Source organism: Lissotriton helveticus, chromosome 7 (genome assembly GCF_964261635.1).
Source record: "Lissotriton helveticus chromosome 7, aLisHel1.1, whole genome shotgun sequence".
In the NCBI taxonomy this organism is placed as follows: Eukaryota; Metazoa; Chordata; class Amphibia; order Caudata; family Salamandridae; genus Lissotriton; species Lissotriton helveticus.
In genome coordinates, this window is record NC_136068.1 from 10391898 (window position 1) to 10415181 (window position 23284).

Consider the following 23284-nt stretch of genomic DNA (forward strand, 5'->3'; position numbering starts at 1 on the left):
AACTTCTACACTTGAAGTCCTACACAAATGATTTTCAATAAATACGCAATTATCACAATTCATTCGAGAAAAACTACTCGATACAATATACATAGTCATTCCCCCAGTTCACTTCATAATCCTATTCCCGGTTTACTGTATACTCCAAAATCTAAACAACAGCTCACTCAAGCTCCCGTAAACTCAGCCCATGTCCTGCTCTCACAGAGAGTGTGGTGTAAAGAAGGGTCTTGACTCTTCACCCTACTCTTTGTTAACTCAGTAACCTGAACCAGTCTCCACAAACCTGGGCAGCATCACTGACTCCCTGACCCCTAATGTCCAAAACAAAGGCTTCATGAGTTAAACCAGATGAACATTTACTTCTGAACAGACACAAGGGGGAGAGCTGGGGAGGTGGGGGCGGGCTATCAAATCCGCTGTCGCATCACAGAGGTGGCCACGATTTTTCCAAAATCAGCATGTGAAGGTCTTTAGGAAGTGTGGCTTGAAGTTTCCAGATGGAAGGGAGGAGACGCTGTGCTTTCTGAAATCAGCAGGGGGTGCAGTGAGGAGTGAGGAGAGAGCAGCAAGTCCCTGCAGTGCACTGAGGGCTGAGTGTCGAGCCTTACACCCCCCTGCTACTTAGAGGGTGCTGATGCCAAACCTCACCGGCATCGGAATCAGCACCGACGCGGCTTCAACGTGGCATTTGATGCAGAGGACAGCCGCAGCCACAACCACTGCTGAGAGCTGGGTGAAGAAGGCGGAAGGTGGGAGGCTGGGGGGAAGTGGTCTTCGCCCGATTTTGTGGAGGATGCCGGCATTTGATTGGTGCCTTCATCAGGATTGTTCACCAAACCCACTCAGTTAGGGAGCAGGATAGTGGAGCTAAACAGGTTCCTGGCAACACAGGACAAGTCGGCAACCAGGGGAATTAAACAGACCCCCGCGGTGCGGGGGGGCACCAAGCTCAAAGGTGCCCCCTCAGCACTACACTCTGGCTGGACAGCTCCTGATTGAGCCCGGAGGGGGCCCTCTACATACCATGCGGGGAGGTACCTTCACTTTTGTATGCCACTGTTCTCAACTTTAAAATTCAGTAAAAGCACAGCTGAGGCATGCTGCAATCTCCAATCCCACATCAGCTCCAGCCTCAGCCCAGGCCGTCCAGTTGCTGGCCTGTGCAGGGGGTCTACTCCACCCATAGCACAGCAGGGATGACAGCAGAGCTCCAGCCCTGCAGACCCAGGCGCGTCAGGCTACAGGTCACTCGCTACAGGCAGTTCTTTGACGAAGGGAGAAGGCCAGATTTCGGTTTCTGGCATTACGCCAGACTGATTTGCATATGGCCATGTCTGAACTGGGGTGGCAGAGTGGGCTACAGAACTGTGATGGATTAAACCCAGATCTCTTGACTGGGTGTGAGTGTTTGATTGATTCAGATGCTCCGTCCATCACCTCCCCCTTTTGTTCTGCTTTTGGCCGCCATAAGTGTGGCAGGGTATGCTCAGACGTGAGTCCCTTGCTCACTTTGCCACTGGATTCAAGCAAGCCGGGCTGAATACGGCTGCAATGCCAGAAACCGGTCCTCGGAAGCCTGTTTCCGGTCCAGGGAAGACAAGGCTTGGCAGTTCGTGCTGGACTGTTCCCATGAGGCACAGGGTCACACGGATTTGCATATGGCCATGTCTGAACTGGGGTGGCAGAGTGGGCTACAGAACTGTGATGGATTAAACCCAGATCTCTTGACTGGGTGTGAGTGTTTGATTGGTTCAGATGCTCCGTCCATCACCACCCCCTTTTGTACCGTAATGGAGAAAGGAGGCCTGGGTCACCGAACACCGCTTACAGCATGCGTCAGCCCTAGGACCCATACAATGTGGCAAAAAAGCCCCGATTTTCTCGCAGCAGAAGGTCCACTGATCCTCAGTAGGCATGTGTTCTAAGTCCACCACCCAGGGCATCAGAGCAGTGGCTCAGCAGGAGAGTGCTTTGGGCCATATGTATCAAGCCTTTTGCGAATCGCAAACAGCCTTTTTGCATGTTTTGCAATGTATCAAATATTCGCAAAATAAGGAATCGCAAAGATTTGCGATTCCTTAAATGCTATCTATGTAGCTATTTTGGGTTGTGAATGTTGGTTAAGAATTCGCAAATTACCACCAACTTGTAGTTGATGGTAACTTGCGAATTCTTCCAAAAATGCACAATTTGGCATTTTTAAAGGTGGCATGTAATGCACACACATGCCCATAGGGCATGTATGTGCGCTATATGCACACACATGTACATTTCAGGGGTGCAGCAGGGTGTCTTTGAGACACCCCTGCATCCTGGAAATAATTCTCAAATTGCGATTAGCAAATTGCGAATTCGCAATTTGAGAATTATTTCGCAATCATTCCTATGGGCCTCCTGGCCTATAGGAATGCATTGGAAATTATTCCTTAATTGCGAATTCGCAAAATGCGAATTCGCAAATAAGGAATATTAAGGAATCGCTAAAAAATTGCGATTTTCTTCATACATACCATTTTGCGATTCCTAAATAGCGATTCCTTAAAAATCGCTATTTAGGAATCGCAAAAGGGTTTGTTGATACATATGGCCCTATAGTGGCATACAGGCGCGTGATCAGCTTGCAGGGGGAAGGAGTAGTTACTATATGCTAGAGAGGCTGTAGTGTAGGTGAGGGTTTGGGAATTGTCATGTGTTGCGCAACACAGGTAGCCCTAATCTGATAGTAAAGAAGTGAATCTTACAAAGTAGGACATTGGGTTCCCACCACAGAAACGGGGGAGAAAGCGAACTCCTGGATATAGGTCTCTGTACATATATAGTGTTTGCTTGTGCGCTCGCGCCTTCATGCCCTCATCATCCAGTACAGGCAACATTGGTTTGTGGGCCAAAGGAACGGATGGGGCGTAGAGGCTCTGCAGCTGCGCTCAGCAACATAGACTGTCCCATGCCCATCGCACACACTCAACAGTGTCAACCAACCTGCGCTGGGGCCAGAAGGGTTGGTAAATAGCCATGGGTGAACGTTTTGGAGAGGCAACGTTCGCTTCAGCCACGATATGCAGCTGGAATGGCACTGGTAGTACCCAAGAATGTAGATGTTGAGCCTGGGCGCGCGCATAGCACGTATAATGTCATACCTGGCGCCCCAGGCCTCCCTGTCGGAACGACTTCATTAGAATCGCCCAATTTATTCTGGGATGTTTCCCAGCCCATGCCAAATATATCATATTGGAGCGCAGTTTACGTAGGAATTGTGAGGGCAGCATGGGAATATTGAGAAAGATATATAGAAATTTTGGAAGGACCACCATTTTTGCAAAGGCAAGACGGCCTGCCAGGGACAAGGGAAGGTGACTCCATGCAGGGATTCTCTCTTCCAGCCAAGATATTATCCTGCCATAAATGGCACACCACAGTTCGCCCTTGTCCATGCTGAGCCAGATCCCCAAGTATGTCACTGGCTCCGTCGCCCAGGTTGGAAGGGTATTCCGTGTCGAAGTGCTGTGTAGCTGTCTTGAGAGAAAGGCAATCAATTTGGCCTAGTTTATGTTAATGCCTGCCTGTCCGCCAAACTTGATAACCTCCCAGATAAAAGGGATCCAAGTTGGTCTGGGGTGTTTGGATATAAAGCAAAAGATCATAGGCATACATAAGGACCACAACTCAGTCGCTGTTAGACCTGGCACCTTGGCGTGAGTTTCCCTTCCACTTTTTGCTGATGTGCCTCAGATGTTTTCGTTGGTGTCCGCCGCTCAGGGCACTGCGCCACGGCCAACCCGGGCCGCAGTGCAAGTGCTCCCTATGAAAAGTACAACTGTGATTGGTATACCTGATTGGTTCATTGAATTTACTGTCAGTCCCCAGTAAAGTGCACCAGGAGTGCCAGGGCTTGTAAATGCCAATACTGCTAGTGGGCCTGCAGCGCTGGTTGCGCCACCCACAGAAGCAGCCTTAAAATGTATCTAGGGTCTGCCATGTCAGAACCTGCGTGCAGTCTGGTACTGTCATGCTGGCTGGGCAAGTGCACACACTTGCCAGCCTCTAAACCTTCCCTTAACTTCATATTAGTCACCCCTATGGTAGGCCCAAGGGCAGGGTGCATTGTAAGTGTAAGGTAGGACATGTTCTGATGTGTGTGGCATGTCCTAAAAGTGATTTACAGCCAAATTCGTTTTTCACTATTGTAAGGCTACCTGTTCTCTTTAGGCCAGATGGGCTGCTGGAATTATTACACACTATAATCCCAGCAGGCTCAGGGAACATGGTAGAAAGTAAAGTTTAGTACGCCTGAACTCAGAATAATAAAATACTTCTTTTAGTAAAGTTTATTTTAATATCCTGTGTTTGCAAATGCTACTTTTAGAAAGTTAGCATTTGCTTGCCTAACCATTTCAGCCCGCCTCTGCTAGTATGTGTATCTGACTGTCTGGGTTGTGTGAGTGACAGGGCTGGGGGATGACAGGTGGTGAATGCAAGGATTACACCTTGGTGGGAGGTAGGAGTGCCCCTGGACTCTTCCTCAGGCTGCGCTCTGCCACCACAATGCTGGCTCCGCCCCCTGGGGAGCGACTGATGACTCAGCCTGCACCTGGCCCAGGAAGGGCGAAGCACTGTCAACAAGTTACTCCTGGCTGCCCCTGTCCCCACAATGCTGGCTCCGCCTCCCTGTGGAGCGTCTGATGTGCCTGCCCTCACACTGAAAGCAACAGCCAGGTACACCCAACAAGTGCTCAGAGACTGAAAGGAATTATGCAGAGGCCCCCCTGGCCTGGAAAGACAAAGAAAATGGTGTATAAAAGTAGGAGCCCTGCTCCTTGTAAATTAGATCCTGTTTGCGCAAAGAAGAAGCTCTGCCTGAAGAGAAGGACCCTGGAAGCTGCATGGGGAAGTACTGACTCTGACCCCAAAAGACTGGCCTGTGGTGGGTGCCTTGCTGCTGAAGGAGAGCAGGAGAAGAAAAGACTGAAAGACTTTGCTTTATTTTGAACTTGTGCCAAACTCCTACAAAGATCTCCAAGGGCTTGCTGTGGAACTTGCCCCCTGAACAGCGCCCCAGGAACATTGGGCGCTACCCCCTGAAAGAGGAACCGCTGTGAGTGCTGCCTTCCCCTGCAGTGCTACCTGGGAACAGCGGAGCGCGTCGTGGTAATCCGCCGTGCCCCCTGAGAGGCCCAGCGCACTACCGTCCCTCCAAGCACCGTGACTGCCGCCTGCCAAGGCCCCAGAAGCACCGCAAAGACCAGACTCGCTGGCCCAAGCACCGTGACTGTCGCCCCAACGAGCCGTAGCTCGCATCGTGAGGAGAGGTCTCGCCCTGTGCCTGCTTGCCCCTTCGTGACCTGTGCCCGGGAAAGCGCCTGCCGCTGTCTGTGAGCTGCTGTGGCGCGTTGTGCAGAAGAAGCCCGTCTTGACCCCCCTTGACGTGCCCTGCAGTTCGCCGCACCCAGCGTGTGCCCCCTCTTGCAAGGACCCCGAGGTGTGCTGTGCCCTGCTGACCCGACCGCAACGTCAACGTCCCGAGCCGAGCCGTCACTCTCATCAGCTCAGCAGAGGAAGACACCGCGACGCAGGATTGCCAGCCGACCCCTGCATGGTGACCTCGACCCCCTTCAAGGATCTCCCAAGGTACTGTGCCCCCACGGTGCAAGCGTCCTGCCTTCCAAGCTCGTACAGCCCTCTGTGACCTTCCGTGCCCCGGAGCCCCGCAGCTGCAGTCTGCACTTCGGCACGAGCCTCCCCTCTCCAGCGAGGCTCGCACCGCTCCTGGCCCCCCGAGGCCCCCCCTGACATTCCCCGTGGCCGGCGCCCCCTCCGCAGCGAGTCCCACACAGCCGTGTGACTCATCCTGAGAGCCAGACCCGGTCATGCCTTTCGCCGCTCATGCGAGAAGCGTGAGCTTTGGCAGGCCGGGCCCGATTTTCTCGCAGGAGGCGCACAGAGGCGCTGGGAAGCACCCAGAAGCGCTAGAGAACATTGTACCTTGGGGAAACTGGGCAGAAGGCCCCAAAGAATACCTTTTAAGACTATTTTGAAATGCTGAACAAAGAACTGTGGCAACCTAATTACAAGTAACTGGAACCATTTTTTGTACCAAGACCGTATTTACAAGCCTGCTTTAAAAATATATATAAAGAAGATATTTTTACAAGAATACAGTCTAGCGTCATTGTGTGGTGGGTTGATGAGTATTGTATGTGATGCTGCAAATGTTTAACCCTATGTACTCCAGAGTTTAGCCTAGACTGCTTGCGCCACACTACCTAGAGGGTGAGCAGGGGTTATTTCTGGGAGTAATCCTTTGCCCTGACTTAGAGGAGAGGGTCCCTGCTTGTCGCCAGTGCTGCACTGCGCCAACCAGAGACCCCCAATTCTAACATTGGATGCAGCGGTAAGGATCACAAATTTACATTTGCAGTGTCCATGCAGTGATTGTTGACTCTAGCACAGTGATTACCGTCCAGTAACTTAGCCACAGACTTTTAATTTTTTTTTCTTTGCTGGAAGAAGATCCCTTTTGGTTGAAGCCATGTCTGCCACCAACAGCATAGAGAAGGCAGTATCCGTGACCTCTGATGTGTTGGAGGTAGAATGGGATGTGTCAAAACTGGACGACTACAAGAAAGCTGAACTAATTTTCTTTGTCAAGAAATTCAAGGTTCCACTTGTAGGGTGCAAAACCAAGGAGGATTTCCACAGAGCCCTAAAAGCCTGGATTGAGTCAAGGGAGTCACCTGAGGATATTGTTGAACCTGACAGAGAAGGCAGCGTCCATAGCTTTGGCAGAGGCCTGTCGCCAGAGGAGCTGGCAGACAGACAGGCAACCAGGGATCATGAAATGAAGCTGGCAGAATTAAAATTGAAGGGCCAACTGGAGCTTGAGAGCAAAAGAATGGCTCTGGAAGAGCGAAGAATCCAAATGGAACATGAAGTAAAATTGAGGGAGATGAGTCTGAAGGAGAAAAGTTTGGAGCATCCTCCCTCTGGTGGCAGCACAACGCCGGTGCAGTTAGAGTCCAGGGTGTACATCCCCAAGGATGTAGTTAAGGAGTTCTTTAGGGGGGATGACATAGGACAGTGGTTTAGGGCTTATGAAGTAGCCATGTCCTCCCACCGGGTCCCTGACAAGGATTGGGGAGCGAGGTTGTGGGGAAGGTTCCTTAGCGAAGGGCGGGACACCCTCCTAGATTTGCCCCTTGAAGAACAGATTTCCTACCCCCGCATGAAAGAAGCCTTAATGACCAGGTATGGGCTTACCCCTGAAATGTATAGACAGAGGTTCAGGGGGTGTGAAATGCGTCCTGGGAGTACATATGTGGAGTATGTGACTTTTTTTTGCTGAGCCCTGGATGGTTGGGTGAAGGGTAATAAGGTGAATGATTTTCAAGGTCTCTTTGATTTAATTGCATGGGAGCACTTGTCTAGTAATTGTTTTCCTGAGCTACGCCAGCACCTGATTGATAGCAAGCTGTCCAACCGAGGAAGCTTTCTGAGGAGGCGGACCGCTGGCTCAGCACCAGGGTCCACAAGGGTCCAGTGGAAGACTCCGCCAAGGGTGGGCAGGGTCCCCAGCAGAAGAGTGGGGGGACAGGGGTAAACAGAAAGGGTTCCCTAAAGGCCCCCAAAGTAATCCCCAAGGGAACCAGCAGAAAGGTTCTCAGCCTCCCACACCCCCGAAGCAGAACGGGGCCCGACAGGTAGACCTGTTCCAAAGGGGCCCTTCAATTGTTACAGATGTGGTGACCCGGGGGACATTGCCAGTGACCCCAAGTGTCGCCTGTTTGGTAAAACAGCACCCGCTGGTGCTCCACCCCGGCAAGTAACTAGTGTTAACTTGGGGGAAGAAGTAGTAGTCCCTGGGGGTGGAGATCTGGTTCAGATTACCCTAGTCTCACTAGGAGACAGTGAGATGGTCCCTAAGAACTACCTGCCCTCTAACACTAAGAAATATGGGCAGGTGGTGACCATCAATGGTAGGAAAGCTGAGGCTCTTAGAGACACAGGGGCCAGTGTGACTGCAGTGAGGCAGCACCTGGTGTCTCAAGAGCAGGTTGTACCCCATGCCTACTGTAGGGTTGTCAATGCTGACAACTCAGAGAGTCAATGTCCGATGGCTCAAGTTCCCTTCGAGTGGGGGGGGGTCTCTGGTACTCTGCAGGTCTGTGTGAGGGAAGCCATGCCTGTAGACTGTTTGCTAGGGAATGACTTGGAAGACTCCCCTTGGGGAAAGGTGGAGAAGACGACTCACCTGAGGATGGTGGGTCTGCCTGACTGGGCGTGCGTGACCACCCGGTCAATGGCAGCCAGTAGGGGTGCTCAAGAGGTCCTGGGGCCTGAAGGAGAGGCCCAGGAACCGGCCTTAGGGAGAAGGCGCAGGGGGCACGGGAAACCGGCCCCTGGAGTTCCAACGGTCCAGGAGGAAGCAGACCTTGAGGGGGATGCCCTGGAGCCTATAGGGGAACAGAATGCTGAACTGGGGGACCTGCCTGAGCTGACCCATTGGCAGCAAGAAGAAGGCCCCTCCAGGGAGGAATTCTGCAGGGAGCAGAAAGAATGCCCTTCTCTCGTGGGTATGCGGCAGCAGGCTGCAGACCAGGCCAATGGTGTTCAGGCCAAAACACATTATGTCTACTGGGAGAATGACCTCCTGTATTCAGAGCCTAAGGCTGCTGAACCTGGGTCAGCCCGTGTGCTGGTGGTACCCCAGAAGTTCAGAGTCTTCCTACTGGGGCTGGCTCATGATGTGCCGTTAGCAGGACATTTCGGGATGGACAAGACCTATGACAGGCTTGTCACCCACTTTTACTGGCCCCAAATGCACAAGAGCTCAGACGCTCATTGTAGATCCTGTCAGACTTGCCAAACAAGTGGTAAGAGCGGAGGGAAGCACAAGGCTCCTCTGAAACCCTTCCCCGTAGTCAGTACTCCATTCCAGCGAGTGGGTATTGACATTGTTGGGCCTCTGGACCCCAAGACAGCCATGGGCAACAGGTTCATCCTGGTCTTGGTGGACCATGCCACCCGGTACCCTGACGCCATCCCTCTGAGGACAGTGACGGCCCCCGTGGTGGGACGTGCACTGATGGGAATTTTCTCACGAGTGGGATTCCCTCTAGAGGTGGTGAGTGACAGGGGGACCAATTTCATATCCAGGTATATGAAATCCCTTTGGCAAGAGTGTGGTGTAACATACAAGTTCACCACCCCTTACCATCCCCAAGGATATGGGTTGGTTGAGAGATTCAACCGAACCCTGAAAGGCATGATCATGGGCCTGGAAGGTCCAATGAGGCGTAAGTGGGACGTCCCCTTGCCATGCCTTCTCTTTGCATACCGTGAGGTGCTACAGAAGTCCCTAGGGTTCAACCCCTTTGAACTGCTGTATGGTCACCCAGTGAGAGGACCTCTGATTCCGGTTCCTCAGCACGTTTGATTTAACATCTGGGTACTGGCAGATCGCCTTGACCGATGGGGCAAAGGAGAGGTCAGCATTCTCTACACCAGATGGGCATTTCCAGTTCCGGGTTATGCCATTTGGAATGAAGAATGCCCCTGCCACCTTTCAGAGGTTGGTCAACCAGGTGTTGGCTGGGCTTGATGAGTTTAGTGCCGCCTACCTGGATGACATCGCAGTGTTCAGTGGCACCTGCCCAGAACACCTGCGACTCCTCTGGGAAGTGTTGGCGGCCCTGCGCAAGGCAGGCCTCACAATCAAGGCAAGCAAGTGTCAGATTGGGCAGGGCTCAGTGGTGTACTTGGGACACCAAGTGGGGAGTGGCAAGGTGGCCCCCTTGCAACCCAAAATTGAGACCATCCTGGCTTGGGAACCCCTCAAGACCCAGAGTGCAGTGAGAGCCTTCCTGGGGCTCACTGGGTATTACAGGAGGTTTGTCAAGGGCTATGGCACTATTGTGGCCCCCTTGACAGAGCTGACATCTAAGAAGCAGCCCAGGAATGTGATTTGGACTGACACCTGTCAGAAGGCTTTTGACACCCTGAAAACTGCCATGCGCACGGAGCCCGTGCTCTTGGCCCCTGATTTCTCCAACGAATTTCTGGTGCAGACAGACGCTTCAGAGCATGGTGTAGGAGCTGTTCTCTCACAAATGACTGAGGAGGGCTGGGACCAACCTGTAGCCTTCATCAGTAGGAGGTTACTTCCCCGGGAAAGTAGGTGGAGTGCAATAGAGCGAGAAGCATTTGCTGTGGTCTGGGCACTGAAGAAGCTAAGACCCTACTTGTTTGGGTCTCACTTCCGGGTTCAGACAGACCACAGGCCCCTCAGATGGTTGATGCAAATGAGGGGTGAGAACCCAAAACTGTTGAGGTGGTCCATCTCCCTACAGGGACTTCACGGTGGAGCATCGCCCTGGCACAGCTCACGCCAATGCTGACGGTCTGTCCAGGTTTTTCTGCCTTAGTGATGAGGAACTCCCTGGGGAAGGGTAGTTCCCCCCACATTTCAGCTGGAGGGGACACGTGTTAGACCTGGCACCTTGGCGTGAGTTTCCCTTCCACTTTTTGCTGATGTGCCTCAGATGCTTTTGCTGGTGTCCGCCGCTCAAGGCACAGCGCCACGGCCAACCCGTGCCGCAGTGCAAGTGCTCCCTATGAAAAGTATAACTGTGATTGGTATACCTGATTGGTTCATTGGATTTACTGTCAGTCCCCAGTAAAGTGCACAAGGAGTGCCAGGGCTTGTGAATGCCAATACTGCTAGTGGGCCTGCAGCACTGGTTGCACCACCCACAGAAGCAGCCTTAAAATGTGTCTAGGGTCTGCCATGTCAGAACCTGCGTGCAGTCTGGTACTGTCATGCTGGCTGGGCAAGTGCACACACTTGCCAGCCTCTCAACCTTCCCTTAACTTCATAGTAGTCACCCCTTTGGTAGGCCCAAGGGCAGGGTGCATTGTAAGTGTAAGGTAGGACATGTTCTGATGTGTGTGGCATGTCCTAATAGTGATTTACAGCCAAATTCGTTTTTCACTATTGCAAGGCTACCTGTTCTCTTTAGGCCAGATGGGCTGCTGGAATTATTACACACTATAATCCCAGCAGGCTCAGGGAACATGGTAGAAAGTAAAGTTTAGTACGCCTGAACTCAGAATAATAAAATACTTCTTTTAGTAAAGTTTATTTTAATATCCTGTGTTTGCAAATGCTACTTTTAGAAAGTTAGCATTTGCTTGCCTAACCATTTCAGCCCGCCTCTGCTAGTATGTGTATCTGACTGTCTGGGTTGTGTGAGTGACAGGGCTGGGGGATGACAGGTGGTGAATGCAAGGATTACACCTTAGTGGGAGGTAGAAGTGCCCCTGGACTCTTCCTCAGGCTGTGCTCTGCCACCACAATGCTGGCTCCGCCCCCTGGGGAGCGACTGATGACTCAGCCTGCACCTGGCCCAGGAAGGGCTAAGCACTGTCAACAAGGTACTCCTGGCTGCCCCTGTCCCCACAATGCTGGCTCCGCCTCCCTGTGGAGCGTCTGATGTGCCTGCCCTCACACTGAAAGCAACAGCCAGAGTACACCCAACAAGTGCTCAGAGACTGAAAGGAATTATGCAGAGGCCCCCCTGGCCTGGAAAGACAAAGAAAATGGTGTATAAAAGTAGGAGCCCTGCTCCTTGTAAATTAGATCCTGTTTGCGCAAAGAAGAAGCTCTGCCTGAAGAGAAGGACCCTGGAAGTTGCATGGAGAAGTACTGACTCTGACCCCAAGAGACTGGCCTGTGGTAGGTGCCTTGCTGCTGAAGGAGAGCAGGAGAAGAAAAGACTGAAAGACTTTGCTTTATTTCTGAACTTGTGCCAAACTCCTACAAAGATCTCCAATGGCTTGCTGTGGAACTTGGCCCCTGAACAGCGCCCCAGGAACATTGGGCGCTACCCCCCTGGAAGAGGAACCGCTGTGAGTGCTGCCTTCCCCTGCACTTCAATTGGGAAAAGCGGAGCGCGCCGTGATCTTCCGCCTTGCCCCCTGAGAGGCCCAGGGCACTATCGTCCCTCCAAGCACTGTGACTGCCACCTGCCAGGGCCCCAGAAGCACTCGCAAAGACCAGCCTTGCTGGCCCAAGCACCGTGACTGTCGCCCCAACGAGCCGTAGCTCGCACCGTGAGGAGAGGCCTCGCCCTGTGCCTGCTTGCCCCTTCGTGACCTGTGCCCGGGAAAGCGCCTGCCGCTGTCTGTGAGCGGCTGCGGCATGTTGTGCAGAAGAAGCCCGTCTTGACCCCCCTTGATGTGCCCAGCAGTTCGCCACACCCAGCGTGTGCCCCCTCTTGCCAGGACCCCGAGGTGCGCTGTGCCCTGCTGACCCGACCCGCAACGTCGACCTCCCGAGCCGAGCCAAGCCGTCGCTCTCATCAGCCCAGCAGAGAAAGACACCGCGACGCGGGATTGCCAGCCGACCCCTGCATGGTGACCTCGACCCCCTTCAAGGATCTCTAAGGTACTGTGTGCCCCAGCCGCGGTGCGAGCGTCCTGCTTTCCAAGCTCGCACCGCCCTGTGTGACCTTCCGTGTCCCGGGAGCCTCGCAGCTGCAGTCTGCACCTCGGCACGAGCCTCCCCTCTCCAGCGAGGCTCGCACCGCTCCTGGCCCCCTGAGGCCCCCCCTGACATTCCCCGTGGCCGGCGCCCCCTCCGCAGCGAGTCCCACACAGCCGTGTGACTCAAACTGAGAGCCAGACCCAGTCGTGCCTTTCGCGCTCACGCGAGAAGCGTGAGCTTTGGCAGGCCGGGCCCGATTTTCTCGCAGGAGGCGCACAGAGGCGCTGGGAAGCACCCAGAAGCGCTAGAGAACATTGTACCTTGGGGAAACTGGGCAGAAGGCCCCAAAGAATACCGTTTAAGACTATTTTGAAAAGCTGAACAAAGAACTGTGGCAACCTAATTACAAGTAACTGGAACCATTCTTTGTACCAAGACCGTATTTACAAGCCTGCTTTAAAAATATATATAAAGAAGATATTTTTACAAGAATACAGTCTAGCGTCATTGTGTGGTGGGTTGATGAGTATTGTATGTGATGCTGCAAATGTTTAACCCTATGTACTCCAGAGTTTAGCCTAGACTGCTTGTGCCACACTACCTAGAGGGTGAGCAGGGGTTATTTCTGGGAGTAATCCTTTGCCCTGACTTAGAGGAGAGGGTCCCTGCTTGTCGCCAGTGCTGCACTGCGCCAACCAGAGACCCCCAAAACAGTCGCTGATTAGTAAAATTGAGTCTATGATGCGTGTGATGCTGTTGCAAGCATGCTGCGAGAGGCTCCATGGGCCATTGCAATCAGGATTGGAGATAATAGGCACCCCTGGAAACTGAAAACAGATCCAATATCAATCTATTTAAATGCAATTGAGCTGTTGGGTGTGTGTATAGAAGTTTGATAAGGCGCATACATTTCAGGCTCAGACCGATATGGCAAAGTAGGGTGAACATTCAAATTAGTTGAATGCTTTTGTCGCGTCGAGTAATACGGCCAACGCAGGAAGACTGATCTCGACACAATGAAGGATGGCGAAAAAGCGCACAAAGATTCTGTGCCGTGGAGCAGCTGGGGACGAATCCAGATTGGTCCGGGCGTAGAATATTAAGCAGCAACACCAGCAGGCAATTTCCGATGTGTTTAGCTGGTATTAATTAGGACTGTGCAAAGCACTACGCGATGCTTGCGTAGTTTGCAAAGTTTGCGCAACTTCGCACTATGCAAACTGCACGTAGCACAGTGCGAACACGCGTAGCGTAGTGCAGCGGTCATTTTTTGCTTGCTCGCGGTCCTCAACGTCATGTTGGCGACCGCGAGCAAGCAAAATGACATCCTGGTGAGACTTTTTCCTCGTTCACGATCAGCAACTTCATGTTGCCGATCGCGAGCATGGAAAATAAACCTCCCTGCGAGATTCTCAATGCGGGGAGGTTAGGTTTATCATTGCGAGTGGTCGCGTATGCTCGCGACCGCTCGTGTTAAGAAACTACCAGTCCGCGTTGAGAAAACTGCAGCTCGAGGAAAAATCTCCTTGAGCGGCAGAAAAATACAGCTTGCGCTGTGCAAGATGCCGTTTTCAATGATTGCACAGTGGCGGATGCTTGTCCACACTGTGCAATCTTTGAAAACGGTATCTTGCACATTGCAAACATGCTACTACGCAGTTCACGTAGTGCTATGCGTAGCTTGCGTAGTGCGAAGTGCACTATGCATAGCTTTGCGAAGCACTACTTTGCAAACTACGCCCAGCCCTACATCGACAGTGGTCTGTATGAGTCGCATCTGTTTGCATCCTTATCAGGCTTAAGGATAGTGACAATCACTGCCTCGCGTAGTGAAGGCGGTTATTCACCAGACTCAAGAGACACCTCATACATGGCCAAGAGGTGTATAGAGGGAAAACTCACTGTCAAACAGTGTCGGGGAGAGGGTTGGTTGGGACGTGGGCCGGCAAGAAGCGCAGCGCCCGCGTTCCCAATCGTGGTTTAGCCATACCAGCTGGACTGTGTCCAAATATGCTTCTAATTGCTCAGCGGTTGGTGATATCTGCGACTGGTATACGTGGGAGTAGAAGGATGTCATTGTTTGGAGGAAGCCACTGGGGTCAATTGACGCTCATGGGATCGGGGTTGCTTAAGTATATTGACCAGGCCTATCTCCTTCGCTGTAGCGTCCTGCTGTGGCCTCGCGAGACAAGAAGCTCAGTTTGTGATCTGCTCCCTCGTTGAACGCTGTGATTTTCCCTTTAACGTCATGTCCGATCTCAGTAAGGTGAGATCGCATTGATGTGAGAGCATCAGCTTGCCTAGCGATCCACACCCTGCGAATAGTTACTTCAAAGGCCTCCCGCAGAGTTTGTGGGGATGAGACAGAACCCTCATTAAAAGAACAATAGTCTACTATGGCGCTCCTGACCTCCGATCGCAACATTTGGTCTAAAGCACTCCAGTCAGCAAGCACTAACTGGTTAGATAATGTATGGGGGTGACGGGACACTCCTGCGTCCACGTGCACGCGTCAAGTGAGAGCAGCCAATAGTTTATTCTCAACCTGGCAGTACGTGCGGATGTAATGCATGTGTCCTCCTTAGGATTGCCGTTCAGACTGCGCCATAAATCTACTAGGCACTAAGCACCGCATGCAGTTGTGCAGCTGCATTAGGGTGGGGGTGAGGGTGGCGAGAGGTACCCACACGATCCAGGATTGGGTCCAATGCCACATTAAAAATGCCTCCCCATATAATGGAACCCCGTTCTAGATTAACAATCTGTCACCAAACATCAAAGAAATACTGTGGGGAGTCCGTGTTTGGACGGTAGACGGATGCTAGTATGAGGGGGGGCTGCACAGGGAGTCCGCCAGCAATACGTATCTTCCCTCCGCATCACATTTGGCGTTCTGGATAGGTCCCACGAGCGTAATTGGAATAAAACGACCCATGTACTTCGGAGCAACACGGTGCATGAAGACGGGGTGCAGAGTTGAGTGAGATCATGACATTAAGTTCTTTTGGGAAACATATATCAATGTGATGTCGGGCAAGATATGTGTGTACTAATCCAGCCTTCCGTCTTTCGTTCAACCACATACATTCCAGGTCAGGCATTTAATCTTTGTCCTTCAACTGTCTATGAGGGGGAACGTGTGGACCTAGCTAATAACATGGGGCCTCATTTATGAAAAGTGACGCATCGCTGCGAGAAAACAGTGATGCGTCACTTTTCATTGCGCCCTCCTTGCCATCCCAATGATGCGTCATATTTACAATATGACGCATCATTGCGCAAGGACTTACAGATACGTCAGTATTTCTGACGTATCTGTAAGCGCAAAACTGACGCATTGCTGGAGTGTGTCAAAAAAGTGACGCAACTCTAGCAATGCGTCCTTTCACATGGGGTGAAAGCCCCATGTGAAAAGGCTTGCGTCAGTCTTACGCCTGCTGTGAGGCAGGCGCAAGATTTTGACGCAACAGCGTCCTAAAAATTACGCAGTGAAATCTCATAGATTTCACTGCGTCACTATTACGAGGCTTTTTGCGGGGGAACGCCCCCTCTGCATACATTATACCTGACGCAGGTATAATGTGGCGCAGGGGTTTAAAAAGTGACGCATCTACCTAGATGCGTCACTTTTTAAATATGGCGCAACAAGGCGCATTTTTTACACCACTGGTGCGTCACAAAAAGTGACGCACCGGCGGCGCAAAACTGACGCAAGGCCTCATAAATGAGGCCCCTTGAGAGGAAACTGTAGTGTTTGACGCAGCAGGACGGATGCTAGTAGTAAATATATGCTGCATAAAGGGAAGCAGGAGATATGTGTGCTGTCCGCCCACATCAGTCGTTGCAGGGATCGCGAGGACTGAGCTGTGTACAAGTCTGCACTAAAAAAATCAATACAACATTCAGAACATGCAATGGAGCAAACCCAAATCCACCCCCACTCACACCAACTCAAGAAAAAGGTTGAGACCATAGAACCCACCCTGTGTCCGATTCCAAAATTCAATAGTACTTATAGGAAACATCCCTGGAGTTGAGGCGAATTCCCCAGTCAAGGGCGACTGGGTGGCTGGAGTGGGGAATTTTTTCTGAGATGTATACCTGTGGTCTCAGCCCACGCCGCACACAGCACAGTCCCAGACTAAGGAAGAACATGAGATAAGTCAACTTGCTTGGATAGTATTGTGCAGTTTCTCCCGACAAGACACGTCTCGCTGCAAGGGGAGATCACGCCACAGAAACACGGCACTAGTCAGGGGGGGAATTTGGTCATTGTTGTCCAAGACAGCTTCTGTGCACGTGAATGAGAAGTCCAAAGGTGAACACCCCCCAACAGCAAAATATTTAGCAAATTTCAGGACAGTTTTGGGGTCTGCTAAATGATGTGATTTACACTCAAGTAACTTGCAGTTTCGCTGGGTATAAAAGAGCGTATTTTATTCCAGCTTTCTGCAGTAGTTTCTTGGTGGGCAGGAAATCCCTCCTGGTGGCCTGGACTGCATCAGTAAAATTGGGAAAGAACAATATATTGCTGTTGCCGTATTGCAGCTCCCCTTTCTCATGAGCCAGTTGGAGAACCATGTCGCTATACTTGTAATTTAAGAGTCCTGCAATTATTGAACGGGCTGGTGTGCAGGGAAGTGGCAGGGGTGCTAATGAGCAGTGGGCCCACTCCACAATCAAGACCAAAGATAAGGCGTCCCAAAAAAGCTCCTTCATCATGGTTTTGACTAAGGCCTTCATTTTGTCCATGGCCGTGGTTTCCAGGACGCCCACAATGCGGAGGTTATTGAGCCTAGCGCGCGGCTCGAGATCCTCGTTTTTTGCTTTAATACCACTAGCACTTAGTCCATATGAAGCAACTGTTCATTAGCCTTGGCGCAACCACCATCATTATCTGAGACGTGGGATTCTAGGGGATCCAAGCAGTCCTCGTGCTGGTCTTCATGTTCCTTTATGTGATCCCCATAGGGCTGACCATTAGATCCAGTTTAGCATTGATTGTTTGTAGGCTCGCCTCCACATCAACCAACATTGCCTTGAGGTCGTCATCATGGTCAGTGCCCTCTGCAGGCGACTCATCCCCAGCCCCCTGCAACACCTCCAGGTCTGCCAGATGAGTCTGCCGCTTACTCTCGAAATGAAAGTTTAGATTGTTGCTTGTCGTGCTTGCCCATGATGAAATAGATTTTTCAAGGTACCCTGGATTAGGGAATTACTGGATCTGGGGTGCCGGTCTTGCATAATGAGGCATGGGGCCGCCTGAGTACGCAACTATTCACTGCTTGTAGCTTCTGGGCAATGGACGTGAATGCCAACAGTAGGCTGGAGCCCTAAGTGTTGCTCGAGTGCACATGGCAGGTGAAAGACCACCAGATGTCTAAGAAGATTCCCGAGTACTGGCAGTCTTTGCTGTGTTCTAGGACGTTCCCATTGAGATACCACCGATTTGTCAAGCTGGATTTTGGCCTCAAAGCTACTGTTTTGGTTTTCAATTCGTAGTCCTGTAGTCCTGAAACGTTGATACTAGTCATTGTAGACCTCTCTTTGCCTGGCTGAGGAGCACTACGTCGTTTGTACACAGTAGATGAGTCTTTCTTTGCCCTCCAAGCGTAGGCGGGAGACAACTTGCTTCATTGAGGTGGTTGGATATGTCTGCTGTATAAAGTGTGCAGAGCAGGGGTGCCAGCACACAGCCTTGCTTTAGGCCAGAATTTATTTGAATCCTCCTTGACATGCAGCGCCCACAGTCCCCCAGCTCAGTCTGGACTCAGGTGTTCGAGTGTAGTCTATTCTTGCCCCCTTCAGCAACAGGTCCGTAGGCCCCAGCCCGGTAGCTTGCACCACGCCAACTTCTAGAGATGCTATCAAACGTGGCCTTGAAGTCCACAAAGCAGGCGAAGAGTGTTCCTTTCCATCACACATTAGAGCAAGAGCCATTGCTCCTGTCACCCCATAGAAAGTTAGCAGCCTAGTTCTTTATTTGACCTCTGTGGGCCACCATAGTCTAAGACTATATTGCTATTAACATCTCCAGCAAGATTTCTTAAACAATGCAGCCCCCACATCCACTTTTTTTTATCCCACAAAAACTCTCCCCAGATCGTGGTCAACGCTCACCCTGGTGCGGGAGCCCAGCACATCAGGCAGGTGAGCGGGACCGAGGGTGGACAGGACAGGGCATCTCTTCCTCAGGTCGGCCACCCCGAAGAAACTTCCCCAGCATGGTTCGCAGACTGTGGGGGAGGAGTTTGCACACACAGGGCTCCCAGCTCAACTCCTTGTGGAACAAGGTCTCATAAATGTCATGGGAAGAAATGAAAGCCTCCGGATACCACTGCACATCCGCCCGGGTTTGAGGCCCTGGGTTGAATATGCCTCTTATCAAGTCATTGGGAGGCAATGGGTTCCCTTGGAAGATCGAATAGTGCACACCTTGTAGCAACAGTGCACACAAATAGTGCATACCCTGTCACGACAGTGTGCTCAAATAGTGCACACCTTGTAACAACAGTGCACACAAATAGTGCACACCTTGTAACAACAGTGCACACAAATAGTGCACACCTTGTAGCAACAGTGCACACAAATAGTGCATACCTTGTAACAACAGTGCACACAAATAGTGCATACCTTGTCACGACAGTGTGCTCAAATAGTGCACACCTTGTAACAACAGTGCACACAAATAGTGCACACCTTGTAACAACAGTGCACACAAATAGTGCACACCTTGTCACGACAGTGTGCTCAAATAGTGCACACCTTGTAACAACAGTGCACACAAATAGTGCACACCTTGTAACAACAGTGCACACAAATAGTGCACACCTTGTAGCAACAGTGCACACAAATAGTGCATACCTTGTAACAACAGTGCACACAAATAGTGCATACCTTGTCACGACAGTGTGCTCAAATAGTGCACACCTTGTAACAACAGTGCACACAAATAGTGCACACCTTGTAACAACAGTGCACACAAATAGTGCAAACCTTGTAACAACAGTGCACACAAATAGTGCATACCTTGTCACAACAGTGTGCTCAAATAGTGCACACCTTGTAACAACAGTGCACACAAATAGTGCACACCTTGTAACAACAGTGCACACAAATAGTGCACACCTTGTAACAACAGTGCACACAAATAGTGCATACCTTGTCACGACAGTGTGCTCAAATAGTGCACACCTTGTAACAACAGTGCACACAAATAGTGCACACCTTGTAACAACAGTGCACACAAATAGTGCACACCTTGTAACAACAGTGCACACAAATAGTGCATACCTTGTCACGACAGTGCACACAAATAGTTGCTTCTGTCTCTAAATTACACAATGTGTGACCCTGGGAATCTCCTGTGTGTGCAGAAACTACAGTCACCGGTCCTAATGTCTCACTGTCCCTTGCCTCACCTGTGTCGATCCAGCCCCAGCGACCATGAACTCGTCCATTCGGCCTCCAGCTCTTCACAGAATTCACCATTGTGTGTCACACACCAGGAGCTGAGCTCACACTTGAGCTGGAAGAAGAGTTCAGTGTGGAGAACCCGCCCTGTGTCCTCACTCCCCTGTCTGCGGGGACAGGACTCCTGAGCCTTCCACAATCTGATCCTTTCCTGGGTGCAGTGAGAGTCCCTGCTCTTGCCCGGTCTGCAGACAGTCTCCTCCAGCCCTCTGCTGCAAGGATGCCTCCTCCCCTCTCACCAGCTGTGACACCCTGGGTCTGTGGTTAGAGTTGGTCACTCTTCTGCAGAAAACTTCTGTGTGGGTTTATTTCACCACCGCAGTCAGTTCCTCTTCTCTGGCACGAACAAGTCAACAGGTCTTTGGTTCTAGTTTGACCTTTAAAGGCATGCTACATCAGACAGAACATGGAGACACAAAAGCCCAGATCCAGAAAGATTTTCCATCGAGTTTGCATTACTTATCTAACACAGACCTGATGTAAAAAAAACTGTCACCTGCCTTACCTGTGTGGAATCCATCTCCAGCGACCATGAACTCGTCCACTCGGCCTCCATTCCTGTGTCTGCAGAGACAGGGCTCCTGTCTGCAGCGAGAGTGCCTGCATTAGTCCTGTGTCCTCACTCCAGTGTCTACAGAGACAGGGCTCCTGTGTGCATCGAGAGTGCCGGCATTAGCCCTGTGTCCTCACTCCAGTGTCTGCAGAGACAGGACTCCTGTGTGCAGCGAGAGTGCCTGCATTAGTCCTGTGTCCTCACTCCTGTGTCTGCAGAGACAGGGCTCCTGTGTGCAGAGAGAGTGCCTGCACTGGCCCTGTGTACTCACTCCAGTGTCGGCAGAGACAGGGCTCCTGTGTGCAGCGAGAGAGCCTGCACTGGCCCTGTGTCCACACTCGTGTGTCTGCAGAGACAGGGCTCCTGTCTGAAGCGAGAGTGCCTGCACTGGCCCTGTGTCCTCACTCCAGTGTCTGCAGAGACAGGGCTCCTCTGTGCAGCGAGAGTGCCTGCAGTAGCCGTGTGTCCTCACTCCAGTGTCTGCAGAGACAGGGCTCCTGTGAGCAGCGAGAGTGCCTGCACTGGCCCTGTGTCCTCACTCCAGTGTCTGCAGAGACAGGGCTCCTGTGTGCAGCGAGAGTGCCTGCACTGGCCCTGTGTCCTCACTCCAGTGTCTGCAGAGACAGGGCTCCTGTGTGCAGAGAGAGTGCCTGCACTGGCCCTGTGTCCTCACTCCAGTGTCTGCAGAGACAGGGCTCCTGTGTGCAGCGAGAGTGCCTGCACTGGCCCTGTGTCCTCACTCCAGTGACTGCAGAGACAGGGTTCCTGTGTGCAGCGAGAGTGCCTGCACTGGCCCTGTGTCCTCACTCGCCTGTCTGCGGAGACAGGACTCCTGTGTGCAGCGAGAGTGCCGGCATTAGTCCTGTGTCCTCACTCCTGTGACTGCAGAGACAGTGCTCCTGTGTGCAGCGAGAGTGCCTGCACTAGCCTTGTGTCCACACTCGTGTGTCTGCAGAGACAGGGCTCCTGTGTGCAGCGAGAGTGCCTGCATTAGTCCTGTGTTCTCACTCCTGTGTCTGCAGAGACAGGGCTCCTGTGTGCAGCGAGAGTGCCGGCATTAGTCCTGTGTTCTCACTCCTGTGTCTGCAGAGACAGGGCTCCTGTGTGCAGCGAGAGTGCCTGCACTGGCCCTGTGTCCTCACTCGCCTGTCTGCGGAGACAGGACTCCTGTGTGCAGCGAGAGTGCCGGCATTAGTCCTGTGTCCTCACTCCTGTGACTGCAGAGACAGGGCTCCTGTGTGCAGCGAGAGTGCCTGCACTGGCCCTGTGTCCTCACTCCAGTGTCTGCAGAGACAGGGCTCCTGTGTGCAGCGAGAGTGCCTGCATTAGTCCTGTGTTCTCACTCCTGTGTCTGCAGAGACAGGGCTCCTGTGTGCAGCGAGAGTGCCTGCACTGGCCCTGTGTCCTCACTCCAGTGTCTGCAGAGACAGGGCTCCTGTGTGCAGGGAGAGTGCCTGCACTGGCCCTGTGTCCTCACTCCAGTGTCTACAGAGACAGGACTCCTGTGCAGCAAGAGTGCCTGCACTAGCCCTGTGTCCTCACTCCAGTGTCTGCAGAGACAGGGCTCCTGTGTGCAGCGAGAGTGCCTGCATTAGTCCTGTGTCCTCACTCCTGTGTCTGCAGAGACAGGGCTCCTGTGTGCAGCGAGAGTGCCGGCATTAGTCCTGTGTCCTCACTCCAGTGTCTGCAGAGACAGGGCTCCTGTGTGCAGAGAGAGTGCCTGCACTGGCCCTGTGTCCTCACTCCAGTGTCTGGAGAGACACGGCTCCAAAGTGCAGTGAGAGTGCCTGCACTGGCCCTGTGTCCACACTCGTGTGTCTGCAGAGACAGGGCTCCTGTGTGCAGCGAGAGTGCCTGCACTGGCCCTGTGTCCTCACTCCTGTGTCTGCAGAGACAGGACTCCTGTGTGCAGCGAGAGTGCCTTCACTAGCCCTGTGTCCTCAGTCCAGTGTCTGCAGAGACAGGGCTCCTGTGTGCAGCGAGAGTGCCTGCACTGGCCCTGTGTCCTCACTCCAGTGTCTGCAGAGACAGGACTCCCGTGTGCAGCGAGAGTGCCTGCATTAGTCCTGTGTCCTCACTCCTGTGTCTGCAGAGACAGGGCTCCTGCCTGCAGCGAGAGTGCCTGCACTAGCCCTGTGTCCTCACTCCTGTGTCTGCAGAGACAGGGCTCCTGTGTGCAGCGAGAGTGCCTGCACTAGCCCTGTGTCCACACTCGTGTGTCTGCAGAGACAGGGCTCCTGTGTGCAGCGAGAGTGCCTGCACTGGCCCTGTGTCCTCACTCCAGTGTCTGCAGAGACAGGACTCCTGTGTGCAGCGAGAGTGCCTGCATTAGTCCTGTGTCCTCACTCCTGTGTCTGCAGAGACAGGGCTCCTGTCTGCAGCGAGAGTGCCTGCACTAGCCCTGTGTCCTCACTCCTGTGTCTGCAGAGACAGGGCTCCTGTCTGCAGCGAGAGTGCCTGCACTAGCCCTGTGTCCTCTCTCCAGTGTCGGCAGAGACAGGGCTCCTGTGTGCAGCGAGAGTGCCTGCACTGGTCCTGTGTCCTCACTCCAGTGTCTGCAGAGACAGGGCACCTGTGTGCAGCAAGAGTGCCTTCATTAGTCCTGTGTCCTCACTCCTGTGTCTGCAAAGACAGGGCTCCTGTGTGCAGCAAGAGTGCCTGCACTAGCCCTGTGTCCTCACTCCAGTGTCTGCAGAGACAGGGCTCCTGTGTGCAGCGAGAGTGCCTGCATTAGTCCTGTGTCCTCACTCCTGTGTCTGCAGAGACAGGGCTCCTGT

At 52.5% G+C, this 23284-nt stretch overlaps 1 protein-coding gene across 1 annotated transcript in view; it reads right to left on the reverse strand.

Moving 5' to 3' along the window:
• The window catches only part of LOC144767599 (cell adhesion molecule CEACAM6-like), a 43986-nt gene extending 24014 nt beyond the window's left edge, over nucleotides 1-19972 (reverse strand). Inside the window, exon 1 of the mRNA XM_078651007.1 lies at nucleotides 19903-19972. Coding sequence (XP_078507133.1) covers nucleotides 19903-19972 — 70 coding nt within the window. The remainder of the gene's footprint in view (nucleotides 1-19902) is intronic.
• Nucleotides 19973-23284: the final 3312 nt, after the last annotated feature.